This window comes from Micropterus dolomieu, linkage group LG20 (genome assembly GCF_021292245.1).
Source record: "Micropterus dolomieu isolate WLL.071019.BEF.003 ecotype Adirondacks linkage group LG20, ASM2129224v1, whole genome shotgun sequence".
NCBI classification, from domain to species: Eukaryota; Metazoa; Chordata; class Actinopteri; order Centrarchiformes; family Centrarchidae; genus Micropterus; species Micropterus dolomieu.
The window spans coordinates 11145411-11161563 of record NC_060169.1 but is presented as its reverse complement, the minus strand read 5'-3'; the positions used below and the strand labels follow the sequence as shown (position 1 = coordinate 11161563).

General features: G+C 38.3%; 2 protein-coding genes across 4 annotated transcripts in view; one reads left to right on the top strand and one right to left on the bottom strand.

Moving 5' to 3' along the window:
* The window catches only part of LOC123959088 (transmembrane 6 superfamily member 1-like), a 7944-nt gene extending 1665 nt beyond the window's left edge, over positions 1-6279 (bottom strand). Inside the window, exons 1-10 of one of the 2 annotated variants that reach the window (XM_046032959.1) lie at positions 6230-6279; positions 5972-6088; positions 5712-5815; positions 5262-5359; positions 5070-5173; positions 4880-4962; positions 4607-4728; positions 4053-4157; positions 3860-3952; positions 3651-3770 (exon numbers count right to left, since the gene is read on the bottom strand). In XM_046032959.1, the coding sequence (XP_045888915.1) occupies positions 3651-3770; positions 3860-3952; positions 4053-4157; positions 4607-4728; positions 4880-4962; positions 5070-5173; positions 5262-5359; positions 5712-5815; positions 5972-6063 (921 nt within the window). In that variant the 5' untranslated portion in view covers positions 6064-6088; positions 6230-6279. Of the gene's footprint in view, positions 1-3650; positions 3771-3859; positions 3953-4052; positions 4158-4606; positions 4729-4879; positions 4963-5069; positions 5174-5261; positions 5360-5711; positions 5816-5971; positions 6106-6229 lie in introns of those variants that run through there. The other variant, XM_046032960.1, reaches the window with a different exon arrangement.
* Positions 6280-7407: 1128 nt separating this feature from the next.
* LOC123959087 (BTB/POZ domain-containing protein 1-like) lies at positions 7408-14046 on the top strand. 2 transcript variants are annotated; one of them, XM_046032958.1, is made up of 8 exons: positions 7408-8008; positions 9762-9918; positions 11022-11127; positions 11219-11416; positions 11657-11786; positions 11888-11975; positions 13502-13648; positions 13762-14046. In XM_046032958.1, exons 1-8 carry the CDS (start codon positions 7593-7595, stop codon positions 13918-13920), a joined length of 1401 nt encoding a protein of 466 aa, XP_045888914.1. In that variant the 5' UTR covers positions 7408-7592; the 3' UTR covers positions 13921-14046. The 2 variants fall into 2 exon arrangements, with proteins under 2 accessions (XP_045888914.1, XP_045888913.1); XM_046032957.1 differs by having other exon boundaries at positions 11594-11786.
* The last annotated feature ends 2107 nt before the right edge of the window (positions 14047-16153 follow it).

The window sequence follows — 16153 nt, the reverse complement described above, 5'->3', positions numbered from 1 at the left end:
TGATAAATAGAATTTTAAAGTCAATTCTAAAACATACTGGGAGCCAGTGTAATGAAGCTAAAATAGGAGTAATGTGGTCATATTTCTTTGTTCTGGTTAAAAGCCTGGCAGCTGAGTTCTGGACAGTCTGGAGTCGATCAATAGATTTTTGGGATAAACAAGTGAAAAGGCTGTTGCAATAATCCAGGCGTGATGAGATGAAGGCGTGTAAAATGGTCTCAGTGTCCTTAAAAGTTAACATAGATCGAATTTTAGCTATATTTCTAAGTTGATAAAAACATGATTGAACAAGCTTTGTGGTGTGCTGCTCGAAATTTAAATTACTATCAAACCAAACACCAAGGTTCTTTGCCACAGGCTTAATGTGATTTACTAGGGAACCAGCAGATGGCAGTATTTGATTTGCCATCTGCTGGGACCAGGATTTCTGTTTTGTCTGAGTTCCGCTGGAGGAAATTATTTGACATCCATTTTTTAACTTCACAAAGGCAGTTGTTAAGTGAACTCAGCATTCCAGGGTCTGTGGATCTGACGGGCAAGTATATTTGTGTGTCATCAGCATAAATATGAAAAGAAATGCCATGTTTATGGATAATATGTCCAAGGGGAAGCAGATACAAGGAAAACAAAATGGGTCCTAAGACCAAGAGGACCAAAAAATGTATCATGTCATGCAGCCATATTGCATTCTTGTCTAATGAGATCTTTTGTGGAGTTTGCTTTATTTCTCCCTGCGTTCTTGTGTTAAACATCAGTGAAAAACTTGTAAAACCAGGAGTCAGTCCTCTGATACCAAATCCTGGATGCTTGCTGAAAAAAGTGCACCATCACATTCCTTTGTAGCAATGTTTGAAATATCTTGACAACATTTTACAGATCACATAAAGGAATAATTAAAAGAAAACATAAATAAAACATCAAAATGAGCTCAGGGAGCAACTGTTTTAGGGTGGATTATTCCTTTAATGGACTGATGATCCATAAAACAAATTCTGATATTGCCACTCATTCTCAGATATGTTTTTCAACCTGACAGACTCCTGCCAGTAACCTATTCATAGAAAGCGATTGAAAAAACCCACAGGACATGCCTCATAGCAACCACAGCTGTCAGAGCATCACCTTCCCTATTTATAGTGTGGCAGAACAGCTGACATTTAAGTGAATACAACCATTCCTCTTGGTCTGAAGTAAGCTCCTGCCCTTATCCCACCGATGAGTGACGCGTCAGCCTGCAGCTCAAACACAACAGCTGCTTTGTATGGTTGCAATGTGATTGGCTCACTAGCTTCTCCCATCACTCTTCAGTTTCCATCTTTAGATGTGAACAGATACAGTAGTGTATTTTGTGCTGATTCAGACCATACCTGTTAATGCAGATCCACTGGTGTTTGACTGCACTGAAGAATAACTTCAACAGAGACCAATCTGCAATCAGTGTGCTGGACTGTTTCTTGTTTTCATTTTTCTCTTAGTTGTCATACTATGTCAGCTGTTTATTGCTGCTGTTCGGCTGGTTGTCTTTTACTATTATTATTATTTTTATTGTTTGTTTTTGTTTGTGTTTGTTTGTTGTTGTTTTTCTCCTCCCCAAGCCCCCCTCTCTGTTCTATTGCAGGTTTCGTTGCTTTCTGCAATTGGTGTTTCCCACTGCTATTCCCTGTTGTCCCCACCTTCCATCCCCCTTCTCTTGCAGGTCTTGTCCTTTCTCTGTGCTGCCTGTTTGTGCCACCCTATCCCCGTGTCTGCCCCCCTGTCCGGCCCGGTGACAAATGAATACATAATTAAATAAATAATAAAACAGACAAAGGAGTATATTAATACTCTCTTGTTAAAGTAAAATCTGTCTGGCACAATATGGTATCCAGGCCATCATACTCTATACCAGGCTGCTGGGCAGGACAGGTTTTAAAAAAAAAAAGGAAAAAAGTCATGAGCGAGCATAATCCGAAACACAACCACTATCATACAGAAATCCTGCAATAAATGCAGGAACACCAAAAAAAAACAAATAAAAACAAACAAAACAATCTGCAATCATTATATAGACAAGAGCATTCGGGAAGAGCATACACTTGGCCAGATGGCCACTGTCAGTCGAGCATTGCCTAATCCTCCTTAGAATGATGATGTCATGTAGGTGGGAAAAGGGTTTACACAGGAACTGTTCCATATAGACGACCTTTGATGAAAACCACTATAAGGTCTGTAAAGTGAGTTAGAGTCTAATGGATCAGTGTTATCTTCTCTGTATCTTGGTAATATATTGTAAAATTAAAGATATTGTCTATAGGTTTGGTGTCCTAGTTTAAATGTAAAGAAATTCTGCTGAAATGAACTCAGATAAATATACAGGTTTAGTACAGAAAAGTATAATAATAATAATTGATAATTAATTAACAAAGCTACAATGTGTTTTACAGAACAGAAAATGACATCATAAGACATAAAATAATAAACAAAAGTATATAAAATTATGTGTGAGTGAAAAGGTAAAATCAAAGGACAAATTCAATATTCACAGAAGCTTTCTTAGAAAGAGGAGATTTGGATCAAGTTATTTTATGCTGCGTTCATGTCACATGGAATGGATGGTAAAGAGAAAAATTCATCATCATTGGAGAACTCAAGATGGTTGTATGTTTATAGAGTTGGTTGTGTGAGTCTAGTCAAGTCAAGTTTAGTTATAAAGCACATTTGAAAACAACCAGAGTTGACCAAAGTGCTGGAAAAGTTATACAGAAGACATAAAAAATAAAACCAGATAAAATTAAAACAGGCCAAACAATTAATGCCATACAGCAATAAGACAGAAAAACAACACAGTTAGATACAAAATAGATAAATAAGGGTTTGATTACATTGAACGACAGATTTTGGCTGAAGAGAGGCGTCTGATTTTCAGGCACTTCTGTATTATAAATTGCCAAGATGGATATATTACAACTCAGATGTTGAAGTGAACATGTGGTGTCCGAACGATAATGCTGCGATGATGTGTTGAGAAGAAATCCGCTTGATACTGTTCTTGATTATAAAAGTTTATTACATCAAAGAATTCAGCATCAATTACAAGCTCTGCAGCAGCTTGGAGAGTGACCCAGCCCGATAACCACTCTGTCTCTCTGTACATTGAACACAGCTTATATAGGACATGTTTAGGTATCTGCTAAAGACCATATAAGGGCACAGTCCCTTCATACACACTAATCTCTACTCCCCCTACCACTGGGTCAGAGGTCAAATTCCACAGGAGGGTTCACTCTTTGCACACCCATCAATCATTACTTCCCCTTAAGGGTTCACTGTGCCTCTCTCCAGCTCTGGGTCAGGGGTCAAATTCCATATGTTATACACCACAAACACTATTTACAATTTGGAAACAGGTAATTACGGCAACCCTCATATGAAATGAACGCGGTTCACCTCTTATCTGGACTGTATGCTTGATTGACATCTCTAGACTCTCCGATTTGTTTTGTTGCACTTGTTAAGATGCAGTAAGACAGGCTTCACCTTTAACCTGAACAGAGGTCTAATCAGCCAGATTATGTGATTACACTTGCGTAGTAGTGCAGGATCTTTAACAGCAATGGCTTAGTTATCCTAAGAGAGTTATCCAAGAGCCAGGAATAACCACCAGGACGTACCTGTGCCAATGCTGCTGAGTGTACACGAGTCAGGTCTGGCATCCACTCACATCCTGGGACCATCAGCCCATAGATAGTAATGATGTAGTACGGCCCGGAGTACAGCATGCTCACCAGCATCTGAAAAACATGGATACAATCTACTGCTTCAGATATTTGTGTAATGGCAGTGTTAGGATGAGAGTTTGGTGTTTATGTCACTGAGTTACCTGTACTTTAGAATAGGCTGAAGGGTCTTTCAGGTAAGGCTCATACTGTTGTGCGTAGTCTTGACACCATTTGCTGGAACAGTCCAGGACAATCTAAAACACAAACAATTTAAAATACAGATGCACTCTACATAAAGAAATCATTCTTGCAATGTGTATGCATTGGGCAGTTGATCATCTTAGGGTTTCTTACCAGGCCTCTGAAGACACAGAAAGCAAAAGCAGGGATGAGGTAGATAATGAACAGTAGGTCTAGAGGTCTTTGGCGTAAACTTTTTCCCTCAGCCTCCTGCATGCTCTAAGAAAAGGCAACAATGTGATGGTCAAACTGTTGTTTTCTTTGGCTCTTTAGGATCTATATTGCATCTTCCTATAGCCACACAATCTATTTAGCAGTACAAGTGACTAATTGTACTGTAATGGACTGGAAAAATAGGCAAGTACTTAGCACACATTGTCTGTTTACAACTCCAAGGACTGAACTTGGCCTCTTTAGACCTACTGTGTAGCACTTTCAGTGTATACGTCCTTGGCAGTTCCCATTTTTTGAGTGTGTGTGTGTGTGTGTGTGTGCATTTAATCACCTCTTGTATAGCAAAAAAAGCATCACATCTTTCACTTCACTTTAATTTTTGATTAATGAAAAGCTAAGTCAAAATACAATATTGAAAAAAAATATTTTTTGGTTAAATTCTGGTTCAATCATATTCTTTTTTTTAATAACTGCCAGTTTTGATCCTGACTTACTGTAAACTGAACGTCCCGTGCGGCAGGCTGGCTGAAGATGCGAAAGCAGGCCCAGACAGACACTGAGATATATAGCATGTGGAGGAGGAAGAAGAGAGGACTAACATGCGTCCCATATTTCCCTTGGAAAAGACAGAACAAGATAATATCTCACAGACACAAACCAAAGCATTAAAAGTAGCAGTATTTACAGTAAAATATGCATGTGGGAGGTTACAGGGGCCACCCTAAACTAGCTATCTGAAAACATTCCATTATTTTTAGTGTACTTACCCACAACATTCCCAAGAATGTAGACTATGGCATGCATAAGAAAAGATCCCACCCAGTAGAGTCCAATGGCTCGGTAATTGTCCCTGTGCAAACCACGTAACACTGCCATTGTCAAACCCAGATGAACACATTACACTTCCAAATACAGAGATGGATGGGATAGGTGGTAGGTGAATAATGCAGCTCTTACCCCCAAGTAATCGCAGCAATCATGAGCAGATACATGAGATAGTGCACACAGCCATCCCAATAGGAGATCATGTGCCCATAAGCTGTTTTAATATGTGGATCTGCCTGAAACACAGCACACGCTTATCAGTCAAAAAAATGCACAGGGGTGCATATGGTCAACACCCAAATAGGAATAGAAAACAATACTTGCCTCTCTGAGGTAAAATGTCACAAATCCATCAATGATGTTGTCCTGCTCCAGCCCGATGATCAGATTTACCACACTGAGGAATGCATACACTGCATACACTGGACAGATAGATGCATGCATTCAATTAATTTCAATTGGGTGACAAAACCACTGCAAACACTTTATGTTTACTGCAAACACTTTAAGTTTACTAAACATTTCTATCTCACATGGATACAATGCAAATATAATGTACTGTGCATCACTTTTATATTATATTTTTATATTTTATATTATTCATTTAACAACTCAAAATTGTATAACTAAAACACTACACACACATACAATAACTTCTATTCATCATACATATAGCTTGATTTAAAAGTCAGACAGAACCCCTAGCTCATGACTTGGTGTTACATCAATATTTCTCTCCAAAGACTGCAAAACCATGCATTTGTGAATTCATACCATAGAAAAATGGATCAACTGGGGCCTTCTTCTTGAGCATAAAACGGGCTGAAATGGCCAGGATGAGGACTGTTGTACATCCAGCGAATAAGAAAGCTTCAGCACTGAACCAGTGTAAAAAATATATATATTTGAAAAAAAATCTTTCAAATAATGCTGGTCACTGCTCCATTGGTGGTAACTTAACAGTTGTTTCATCAGCAGTAAAAAATTAAGAGGCACATTCAAAAATTAAAAGATGTAGGCCTATTCTTACTCACCTGTTGCTGTAAATGAGGGAATTAAATAAATAGCAGATGGGGATGGACATCAAGGAGAGCACAAACACCCCTGTTCCTGCAGACGCGCTCATTGCGGTCCGGGTTTGACCGATTTATCTTGTAAGAGAATTAAGAATTACAGATTATTCAGCCGCAACTGTTATGTTTAGTCTGTGAGTCATATTTCAAGGAATGAGGTAGCCTCGCGGTGTATATAACAATGTAGCCTAAACAAGCACAAACTTGCAGTTTAGCTACCTCTAAATATGTCTGTCTTGTTTTTCTTTCTTTTTCGCGTGCTCTCTCTCTCCTTCTCCCTCTCTCTCTTCCCCCGTCTCTCTCTCTCTGTCCCTCCCTCTCTCGCTCTCTCTCGCTCTCTCCCTATACAATTCGTTCTTGAGTTGTAGTGTTTAGCTAAATAATTATAATTTGTTTATGATTATTACTATTATCTATAATTAAGCTAAAAAGGTTTGTTTATATTCTGCTTGTGAAAGTGCAGACTCTGACATCTAGCGGCCGATTAGAAAACTTGTAGCAGGCAGCAGGATATATATTTTATTTAATAACAAATGTGCTTTATACAAGGCAATGCAGCCAGGCAATACGAAACACTAAATGAACTTAATTATACAAATAATTAATAAACATGTTTATAAATGTATAGCTACATGTATTTGATACAGGATGTAAATATGCTTATTTATGTTTATTCACTGATTTATAAATAGATGAAAAAGTGGCTTATAATGACATTATGATGCTATTATGACATTTTGTAATACTCCCAACACATTTTGTCATTTTAATTTAATCTTTATATATATATATTGTGTTTGTTTTATATCATTTGGGTTACTTCCTAACTTAAAAAGTTGATTGTTAAATTTTGTTCTTCAAAAGTTCAAAACCCGATATCGATGTGATGTATTTTTCTGAATCTGATTCTCGTTTATTTTGAACATACAGACCATCATATGTTCAAAATATTTTTATATTAATGAAGGCATTTTTTCTTTCAAATATATTGTAGGCCTATTTGTTTTCTATCTGTGTAATTATAAAGAGAGTGATACTGTCTTTCCTTATAATTTAATAATATCATTGAGGAAAAATGTACTGTAAATGTTAATCTACTAATAAAAACAAACTTGGAACACTTGAAGGAAATGGGACATTATAGTGCCACTACCACATCCTCCTTAAATGAGTAAGAAATACACGTGTAATATCACATCTTTCCCCTCGATCCTTTTCCTTTTATTTCTCTTTTATTTGTTAATGCCATTTTATTTTAATTTCATATATGGCCTATTGCACTTATTGCTTGTTTCCTTGTCGTGCCACTGCTGTTTTGTTGGTTTGCTACTCTTCAATTCAGCAATAAAGGTTAATGGGAAAAAAAAGTATTTTCAACAAAGTCTGCGCCTGCGTCATTTCTGGAGAGACGCAAGCTAGCAGGTAACTAGCATGGATGTAAAGCTAAACATCTAAGAGCGATGGCGTCCGCAGCGATGGATACCACGTAAATAACAACACATACAGTACAACGGTCAGTGTATGTTCGCGTGTCATTAACGATTCGTTGTAGAGGCTGAACAGGAAATATAAGTGTGTCTTCATGGCGACCGGGAGCGGCGGCAGCGGCTTAGCGTCAAACCATGACGGTCAGGAGGCAGCGTCCAACTCGGCTCAGTCTGGAGCCGCTGCGGTGGTCTCCAACTTGCCAGCCTCCGGTCCTGGCCGGTCTGCCTCCCCGCCCGTACTCGGCCTTCACCGGGAGCCCATGTACAACTGGCAGGCGACCAAGAGCTCCCTGAAGGAGCGCTTCGCCTTCCTCTTCAACAACGAGCTGCTCAGCGACGTCAGGTTCATCGTGGGGAAGGGCAGACAGGCCCAGAGGATACCGGCCCATAAATTCGTCCTGGCCGCTGGAAGTGCCGTTTTTGATGCCATGTTCAACGGAGGGATGGCCACAACCTCGACTGAAATAGAGCTGCCTGATGTGGAGCCTGCAGCCTTCCTCGCCTTGCTCAGGTATGACAGGTGTTTTACCATGTACGGGCCAAATTAAAGCCCATTTAGCAGTTAATCTGAATGCCATGCAAACTTCAATTTCAGTCACATTTGAAGGAGGATGCAGTTTACTTATTGCACTGCACACTGGCAATAACTAAATGGGAACAGTAACAGTGGGTACATTTAATATTATAACTCTCAGACCATTATAGGCCCTCCTGTATATTGAAAAGCATAAGCTCAGTGTAGTAACATATACTGCAGAGCTGAAACAACCAGTTGAACAACTTGATTTGTTCAACAACAAAAGTTAATCTGCACACATTTTGACAACCAATTAATTGTTAAAGGGATTTATTTCAAGTTAAAATGACAAATATTCTCTGGTTCAAGCTTCTAAATTGTGAGGATTTGCAACTTTTCTTGTGATAGTGATTGTGTCTGATGTGATAGTAAACTCAATATCTTTAGGTTTTGGACAGTTGGTTGGACAAAACAAGCAATTTGAAGACTTCACCTTGGGCCGTTGGACGTTAAGACGGGCATTTTTCACTATTTGTTGTAAGTCGTAGACCAAACGTATAATAGTTTTAAGGAAGAAAGAATCAGCAGGTAAATCAACAATGAATATGCCTGAACAGTGGCTCACTAGAAAGATCTTTAATTGGGGAATTGAGCGTGGACTTCCTGGGATAAGTGAGGGGAAAGCTTTATTTGGTATGATGCTTTTTTTTTCAAAACCGATTACAGCACAATTTTCGTGATACTCGGCACAAATTGTTCATGGTGGTGCAGAAAGAAACATGGTCTGCTGATGTTTGGTGCAAGCCTAAATTAAGAACATATTGTCGGATGAAAAACAACTACTGTGTGTGGAGCCTCATGTGAACCAGAATTTAACCAAAACTTAAAGATCTCGTTTAGTTACGTTCAGGTACATTAGTAGAAACATTAGAGAAAGAGGCAGGTTTCCTGGTCTTGCAAAGAAGAGAAAAAAACTTTGGTTGGTAGGGGGATTGAGGTAAGACTGAAGATGAAGTCTATTTTATGTTTTAATGCCCATTAAATGATGAGTTAAGGACAAGTAAAATGTCCTTTTAATATGTGATGAGTTCTTCTGGACGGGAACCTTTTGTGTGGTGATTTTATTTGTAGAGCATGGGACAGGAGAACGAGTTCTTTGTTTGCAATTTAATGTATAAAAGGAAGTTATGTTCATATCTGATAATGTATCACTACTGCAACAGTTTTCTTATTGCAGTCCTAATACACTCATACTATAATACATTCAGAATAGTTTTCACAAAGGCTTTTAGAGTTGGGCACCCTTTTGAAATGTATGATAGAAGTACATACAATACCTGACACCAGATATAAAAGCACATTTCTCTTTAAATCCCCGATTTTCTGATTCAAAAAAAGTGGTAAAAAACTCATGTTAAATGTTTTGTAGACGAGCATCTGTACAAGAGCACCGCCCAAGCAAATACAGTCTGAAATGGGCAAAATGTAAATCAGGTACTGTTTGATAAGAGGAGAAGACTATAAATCTGATCAGACATTTGATGCCAGCATTCGTACAAAGAAGTACTGCGGTTTGGTAGTGCTTTTTAAAGAACACTGTCTATTTTGACACCACCTACATACTGCAAATTCATTTCTGTCTGAAGATTAAGATAAAATGTGATTGCTAAAGTTGTCCGAATTACACTGAAGATAACAGCATGAATACCTGACTGACCACATACATTGTTCCGTTTCCTCTGTACAGGTTTCTGTATTCTGACGAGGTCCACATTGGTCCAGAGACTGTGATGACGACTCTGTATACAGCTAAGAAGTACGCGGTCCCTGCTCTGGAGGGTCACTGTGTGGAGTTCCTCACCAAGCACCTCAGAGCCGACAACGCATTCATGCTGCTCACTCAGGTTATTGTCACGCACATCTACTGTAGTACGTACCTGACATTTAAGCTGTCTGGCAAACAACTTTCAGTGGACCGTTGGTTTGCCACCTTGGATGTCACTTTATCGAAATGACAAAATTCATACTTATCTCTTCTTGTCATTATCCAGAGCATCTGGGACATTCTTTCTGGAAACACACATTGCTGTTTGGATGGTTTTTCATATGTATATTTTGATGCTTTGAGCACCACAAATAAAATGCAATTTAACCTCCACTGTATTGGAATGGCGGCAGAATTTTGCGATTGTGTCCTAATCTCAGCACAGAAAACCAAAACCCACTTCTTGGCCAGACAACACCAGGAGAAAGTGAGAAAATGTGTTGATAGTATTTTAGGTGACATCACTCTTTAAGGCACCAAAATAAGATCATTTTAAAGCAGGACAGTAATAGATGGTTTCAATAACAGCTGGTCTGATTGTAAGGCTGTCTTCCGGGGCAATATATGAAATAATGTAATAACATTGTTCTTTCTGTCTACTGCAAACTGTCTTGTATCCACACCAGACCATCTTCCAACCATCAACGGTTGCGTTTTTATGACATTAGCTGTTCTATTTTTGGTTTATGCTGCCATTTGGTTGGGTTCAGCATTTTGTTTCCGCTGCTGGCTGCCTTTAGGCTGCATGTGTAGCCGCTTTCTGATCAAAAAACACTCCTTTTGTCCTGTCCAATATGGTAAAGGAGGAATAGAAATCTAAATAACCCTACAGAAAACAAGACACACTCCAATCAGTCTACACCTAATTATCATTGTCATTGCTTGTTTACTCATTTTGATTTCATTAACATTTTATAAAGTTTGAAGGATATTTGTGCCGCTTGATTAGGATTTCCCAAATCATGGGAAGTCAAGAGATGGGAAACTGCAGTATTTCAATAAAAATCTAATTTCATTTAGCGTCTTTATAATCTTACACAATATTTAGTAAATTTAAAAAAAGCATTTACCTTTTCCACAGCTTTTTTTAAAATGCAGCAATTCTCCCTTTGTGCATGTAAAGTAAATGATCGGTCCCGACTAACGGACACTTAGATGGCTTCTTTTGTGCTTTGACTATAGGCAAGGTTATTTGATGAGCCTCAACTTGCCAGTCTCTGCTTAGACACCATAGACAAAAGCACTGCGGATGCAATAAATGCAGAGGGCTTTACTGACATCGACCTTGGTATGTGAGTCTTCTCGACAAAAATACTTCCTTTTCTACAGCATCTTCGGGGATGAGATGATGGCTATTCTGTGTTTTTGTGTATTTGTAGATACCTTATGTGCAGTGCTGCAAAGAGACACACTCAGCATCAGGGAGAACCGCCTGTTTGGGGCAGTGGTACGCTGGGCAGAGGCTGAGTGTTACAGACAACAGCTTCCCCCGACCTCGGAGAACAAACAGAAGGTTCTGGGGAAAGCCCTGCCGCTCATCCGCTTCCCACTCATGACTGTTGAGGAGTTTGCAGCAGGTAAGCCTATCACAAAAATATAACTTGTTTCTCATGCTGCAGTGTCACTTTATTTTTATTTTATTTCAACGCTATACTGACCAATACAAGCATTACTGAACATATTCATCATGTTCCTGATGTGTCCATACAACATAAACCACAGAAACCAGTTTGATATTCTTTCTTGTGCAACAGGGCCTGCCCAGTCTGGAATATTGTTCGATCGGGAGGTGGTAAATCTGTTTTTACACTTTACAGTAAACCCCAAACCACGGGTCGACTACATTGACAGGCCCCGCTGCTGCCTCAGGGGGGAGGAGTGCAGCATTAATAGATTCCAGCAGGTTGAGAGTCGATGGGGGTACAGTGGTACCAGCGACAGAATCAGGTGAGATGACAAACTTCAGCGGTCAGCTGTTAATCTGAGCAAACTGAATTTCAGTCGTTGGGGTTTTTTCTAATTTTCTCTCTGTCTTTCTCCCTCTATAGATTCAATGTTAACAGAAGAATATCCATAGTGGGTTTTGGCTTGTATGGTTCAATACATGGACCCACTGACTATCAGGTCAACATACAGGTAACTTTCTGCATTAAGGCTTTGAACTTGACTTTAAATGAAAAAACTGCTAATATCATCAGTGTGTGTTTTGGGATAAAGAGTAATTTACATTTTCTGGTAGGGCTGGGTATAATTAAAAATTATTATATTAACATTGAGACAATACACCAGTTTAAATACCAATATAATCACACAAAATAAACTTCTTAAAAGTATAACGTTGTCTTAACAGCAGAAGTGCAAGAACCTTTTAAAAAAGCAAATTTATGTTTTAAATCAGAAACTGTCTGATCAAAAAAGTACATATCTGAGCAAGCATTTGATGCCACCTGAAACCTTTTGATACATTTTGTTCAGATATTGAGGTATTTAGGTTTGGTCCTCAGCCCTGTTTTCTGGTGAATCCACTTTCCCTCATCCGGTATGTTGTGTAGTTCTTCCTCAGTTAAAGGTTTCCTGTATGTCCCACAACTAATTTGTACTACCTCAGAGAGTGTGAAGTGAGAACTTTTTGCATTCAGTTGTTGCTTACAAGTGAAGATCAGCGTGCAAAAGGTTTTTCAAACTGAGGAAAAGCACGACACCATTGTCTTGTAGCAGCATTGCATTATGAGCTGTAGAGACTGTTGTTGGTAGATAAATTGGTATCTCTGCCTTTCTTAAAGTGAATTTTTCCCTGTATGATCAAACTTAGTTTAAAGTGGCTGCGTTTACAGACACCACACACTGACACTTATTGTTTCTTTCAGCTACAACTGTTATGTTAAATTCAAATGTAGTTGCACTGGAAGAGATTAAGGCTGCTCCTGAAATTGTTCACCTATTCACTTTCACTATATGGGGAATTTTATGCAGAGCGTTGTGTACTGTATTACTGTCGGTTATCAAAAACTGTGTTATAACTCTAATTGGATAAGGCACAATGCATGATGAATTATTGTCCACATTTCAGATTTGTTCAATGATTCCAATATCAACTGTCTGCAATTTATAGAAATAAATTAAAAGCCTAAAATGTCACAGTACTTGATAAATGTGAAAATTAAAGTTTGATGATTTATGGGGCATCCTGGTAATCTAGGGCACTGCCACACTGACCATGTAAATCACAACATCCCCATGGTTCAAGTAAGGCCAGGGACCTTTCTTGCTTATCATCCCACCTGTGTCTCACCTGATTTTCTGTCATTGCTTTACTGTTGACATTAAAACACAGATAAAAATGTTCCAGAAAATACCTGAATGAGTGAATGAGGGAATTATTTTGGACACAGCGCATCTCATGTTCACCACTTTTTACATTGCATTGTGCTAAAATTTGAGCCCACTAAAACGGTATAATTTAGTCAACACTAAAAAGGGACATAGTGGAACACATAGTGGATACTAAAATGATTGAGCGCAACCAGAAAAATAGACAACTAAACAGGTGAACACAGACACAAAAGGAAAGTACCCTCCCTGCTGTGTTTTAGTTGTTATAAAGTTGATCTTTCCTTGGCACCTTGTTATTTATTCACTAATGACATTATCCTGTTCTGTAGATCTTAGAGAGCGACAAACGCATTACACTGGGGCAGAACGACACAGGTTTCAGCTGTGACGGCACAGCAAACACGTTCAGAGTGATGTTCAAAGAGCCTGTGGAAATCCTACCCAATGTCAGCTACACTGCATGTGCCACCTTAAAGGTCAGTCTGAACTTGTTCTATTTAAAATATCTCTTAAATTGCATAAATTAACATGTTCTGTAGTTCCCCCTATTAGGATGCACCTAATCTTGCTTTGTAATTTTACACCTCAGGGCCCAGACTCCCATTATGGCACAAAAGGATTGAAGAAAGTGACCAAGGAATCAGCAACGGGGACCAAGACAACTTTTTTCTTTTTTAGCTCACCTGGAAATAACAATGGTACATCAGTGGAGGACGGCCAGATACCAGAGATCATATACCATACCTAGACGTAACACGGTGTCACGCAGGTACACTGAACCAGGGAGACCTCAGACTGCTGGGAAGACTGGACTGCTGGAGATATACGTAGTGCCTCATGATCCTTTTGAATAAAGAATGTGTGTTTGAGTGTGTATGTATGTGTGTATCTGTCTATACAATAGTGGTGTACAGACATGATCACAGCTCTGGTGTGGGGGGGATAAAAAAAAAAAAAGCTTTTTGAGCATAATCATCAGTTGTAAATTATCTAAATACTGATGTCCTGTCTGTGTGTTGTTATCATTAAGCTGCCAGTGCAGGAGTTTATCCTGCACGAGTGTCAATTTTTGCTGATGCATTTACTGCAAGTATAACATTTGCATATATTTTTTATTGTGCACTGTTATCATTTATTCAGCAGGTGTCTTAGAGTACTTTTGCATTGTATTAAGGATCCATGTGTGTTATGTAACTTTGCCAGTGGTACATGTTGTAATTTATGACTTCATGTTTGCTTATCACAACATTAAAATGTAAAACAACAAAAAAAAACATTCTTGGACTTTTATGGCGAATTAAATGGAGGGGGTGGGTCTATTTTTAGCTTTTTGACACAAAAATGTGATCAAATTTGGTCTTCGGTAGATCATTTATGTATAGCTTATATAATTCCTCTTTCTGTCACTAGGTGCTGCCAGATACTCCACACAGCCAGCTAACAAACTGCTAAATGGATAAACTGGGAGGAGGAAGGAAGGGTAGATCAGCGGTTCCCAACTTGGGTGTTAAATCTGAGAGATCAGCGGGATAGGAAAAGAAAGAACCATTTCTGCTACACAAGCATTTCATTTGCCTCTTAAGTTCTTTAATTATTAAAATTAAACAATCTGAGGGAGAAAGTTGGTTAAACTGCTGGAGTCAGATAAATGTACAGCCTTTACTGTAGGAAGGGTTTTTTTGATGGAACTGCTAAAACTAGACATTTGAAACATGAACCTCAACCAAACACTGATTTATTCTGTGGTCACAAAAAAATGTTGCTAAGCACTGGTGTAATCTTTACCGATGTGTTGTCTTTGAGAAGCTTGTCTTACTTGTTTTATCAAAAATATTTTGAAATGTAACTAGCTGTAAAATAAATGAAATGGAGTAAAAAGTACAATATTTTTCACTGACATGTAGTAAATTATAAAGTAGCAGAAAATAGAAACCCACAAGTGAAATTAGTATTTGGATATTTGAACTGATGAATAAAAACTTTAAAAATGTTCCTTTAGTAAAAGTATTACAGTACTATAGTGTAGTATTAGTGCCTAACTGTACTAACTAACTACTAGAATTATCAATAGTGAAAGTTCTAAAAACAAATATGGTCAGAGCCCAAAGAGTACACAAAAACAGTTTAATTTATTTTCATATAAAGTAAGTCTTAATAAGTAAAGGTTATATTATTATGTACATTATCTACCTACAATATCACATGAGCAGCATGTTAATGTTGCAGCTGGTGCAGGGGTAGCTATTTGTAATTACTTTTTGTCATGTTGGGTAGCTCAATGTAAAATGATGTATAAACTGGTTTAATGTTTTGGATCTATAATGTAACTATAGTTGTCAAATATGGAGTGGAGTAAAAAGTACTTTATATGTCTGACAGTTTAAGTATAGGCCAAAAATTTAAATACTTATGTTCACATACCTCAAAATTTTACTTACATAGTGTGGAGTACTGAAAGTAAAAAGGTTGATGATCAATGATCTCTTCTCTCATACGCTATTGCACTAACGTCACTGTTGCAATGTCCACAATTTTAAGAACAAGAACTAATGGAACAACTGAACAACAGACATTTAATTATATTAGAGTGCTGCAGTTGAATATCAGGTACAATTGATTAGAGTTTAAGATGCCAAAAAAAAAGCAGCATAATTAGTAGCAGTATTTTGTCCCTAAAGCAATCTGTAACTTCAATAAATATAATAATAATCAGGATTGTCAGTGTAGCCTCAGTTGTGTCCTCCGTAATCCGGTTGCAAGTCTCAGTAATGCCAGATTATTTCTTGCTGGATGTGATCTGTTTTTATTCTGCCAGCAAGAATAAAATGAAGCCGTGCTGTCTGCCGAAAGCTGCGTCTACAGCACAGAGATGAAGTGCTCTTAAATTGCATAATCTGCACATTCATATGAGAAAGGCGGTGGAAACAAGGCCACTTTAGACGGCTGTGAGTGGGCTTTGACGAGGAGAGTGATCCATGGAG

Excerpts from the sequence above, each read along its gene's own strand:
- LOC123959087 (XM_046032957.1), top strand. The coding sequence starts at position 7,593 with ATGGCGACCGGGAGCGGCGGCAGCGGCTTAGCGTCAAACCATGACGGT. Across the intron at positions 8,009-9,761 it reads GCCTTCCTCGCCTTGCTCAG|GTTTCTGTATTCTGACGAGG; the intron begins GTATGACAGGTG and ends TCCTCTGTACAG. Across the intron at positions 11,787-11,887 it reads GGTACCAGCGACAGAATCAG|ATTCAATGTTAACAGAAGAA; the intron begins GTGAGATGACAA and ends CTCCCTCTATAG.